This window comes from Cyprinodon variegatus, unplaced genomic scaffold (genome assembly GCF_000732505.1).
Source record: "Cyprinodon variegatus isolate N-32 unplaced genomic scaffold, C_variegatus-1.0 Scaffold1150, whole genome shotgun sequence".
Lineage (NCBI taxonomy): Eukaryota > Metazoa > Chordata > Actinopteri > Cyprinodontiformes > Cyprinodontidae > Cyprinodon > Cyprinodon variegatus.
In genome coordinates this window covers 211,581-213,859 of record NW_015151603.1, presented here as the reverse complement: position 1 = coordinate 213,859, position 2,279 = coordinate 211,581, and the positions used below count along the sequence as shown (strand labels likewise).

At 41.8% G+C, this 2,279-nt stretch overlaps 1 protein-coding gene across 1 annotated transcript in view; it reads right to left on the bottom strand.

Annotated features, from left to right (window-relative positions):
- LOC107101778 (sodium- and chloride-dependent creatine transporter 1-like) overlaps positions 1-2,279 on the bottom strand; it is a 65,932-nt gene that overhangs the window by 13,888 nt on the left and 49,765 nt on the right. Inside the window, 2 exon segments of the mRNA XM_015400825.1 lie at positions 566-806; positions 1,111-1,245. Of these exon segments, the coding sequence (XP_015256311.1) occupies positions 566-806; positions 1,111-1,245 (376 nt within the window).

Sequence of the window (2,279 nt, the reverse complement as noted above, 5' to 3'; positions counted from 1 at the left end):
GTGTTCCAGAGTGTTTAAGCATACTGTAATGTCTTTCAGCGTGTTTCATTCTGTTTTAGCATACTTCAGCGTGTTTCAGTGTGTTTCAGTGTACTTCAGCATGTTTCAGTGTGTTCCAGAGTGTTTAAGCATACTGTAATGTCTTTCAGCGTGTTTCATTCTGTTTTAGCATACTTCAGCGTGTTTCAGTGTGTTTCAGTGTACTTCAGCATGTTTCAGTGTGTTCCAGAGTGTTTAAGCATACTGTAATGTCTTTCAGCGTGTTTCATTCTGTTTTAGCATACTTCAGCGTGTTTCAGAGTGCCTCAGCATGTTTCACTGTGTTTCAGCGTGCTTCAATGCGTTCCTGAGTGTTTCAGCATTCTTCAGCGTGCTTCAGCGTGCCCATAACTTATCCAGCGTATGCCAGCGTTTTTGCCAGATTTTTCAGATGTCAGGCCTAAATCGTCATGGTGTGACAGGAGCTTGAGGAAACAACCAGGTGTGGTTACATCAACTTATGCAGATATGGACATTGCAAAGGTTGACTGAAGGTTTTAGTTTTTATGAATATGGCTGATAAATGTTCTTGAAAAATAGACCTTCTTATTGTTTGGCAGGTGCCCTAGGATCTGAGGTTCTCTAACATAAAGGTAGATAGAGGTGGAGTAGATAGAGGTGGAGTAGATAGAGGTGGAGTTCCAGCTTAAGACTGTGTTTTACTTGTAGCAGTCATTGTTGAAGCGGTTGTAGCTTCCTAAAGCAGTCAGCGCTCCCAGTCCGATGGCGTAGGAAAAGAAGATCTGGGTGCCGGCATCTATCCACACCTGCAGGGTCAGAGGTCACAGGTGAGAAGTTTGCTGAGCTAAAAGCCAAGAGTGGATATTGCAGAATTTGTTTGTTTAGGAGTCCATGATGGAGCAATATTTTCTCAAATAACAGAAACCTGTTTTCCAAACAGGTTTCTGTTATTTCCTCTCAGATTTTAGATTAATTTAAAGCTGATTATGTGTTAAAAAATACAAATAAAGATAAAGTAAGATGCTTCAAATTTGAAGACCAAGTGTTCAAGGCAGACTCACTGATCCTGACAGTATTTTGGGGCCAAGCTGCCCAGCAGGGTGGACTGACCTGAGCCTCTCCCAGTTTGGACCAGTCCGGTTTGATGTAGTACATGATGCCATCATAGGCTCCTGGCAGAGTAACTCCTCGGACCAGCAGGATGATGAGAACCACGTATGGAAACGTTGCAGTGAAGTAAACAATCTGAAACACAGAAAAATGTTTCTCTACAGTTGAATCCTCGTCTGAGCTTCATTTGAGAAACCCATTAAAAATGTATCTGGACCGAATCGGGTGATTAACTGATTCAAATGAAACAATGGATTAAACAATGACTCTGGATTTTAAAACCATAACTAAGCCTCCGATAACGTCACTCTGCAAGTTGGATATTCACAATATCTGAAACCAGAGAGTTAGACCAATGACATGCCAGCAGAGTTTGGGGGCGGGACATGTAGGAAGGACAACAGTCAGTAGGGTACCTTCCAGGGCATTAGAAACATGGCCACGCTGGTGGACTCAGCTGTCAATACNAATATTTTCATGTACCCGTTGCAATGCACTGATGTAGGCTGCAAAGAACAGAGATCGAGCTCTGATCATTATTGCTGCACGAAAAAACTTTTTTTAATCAACTATGGCGAAACAGTTCATAAACACCAAAATTACCCAGAATGTTAAAACCTGCTGATGAATAATAGTAGTTTTAATAGTAATAGCTAAAATTCTAGTTTTAGTTTTTACCACAAATCTTAAGAAACGTTATGGCCTCGCTGCTCTTTTGTGTGGAAAACTTTGGTTTAATGATAAAGCTTTAGATGAGCGAGTCGTTACCTGATTCAGCAACCTGTGAGATGTCAACTCCCTGCTCAGCCGCCATGAAGCCCAGAATGGAAAACACCACAAAACCAGCAAAGAAACTGGTCCCACTGTTAATGAGAGCCAGGACGAAGGCGTCCCTGCAGAAAGGGGAGGAGACGGCTGTCAGAGCGTGAACCTGAAGCTCCTGTCACACCTTATCAATTTAACCTGCTTATGCCTGACGTCCCAGAATCTCCTAAAAATCTGGCATACGCTGAACTTTCTATGTATTTTTTCAATTTTGGGCAAATACAGAGTATTCATAACGAGTCCAGAACTTATGTACTTCAGCATGTTTCAGCGTACTTCAGTATCTTTCAGCATGTTTCAGTGTGTTTTAGCATACTTTAGTGTACTTTAACTTGTTTCAGCGT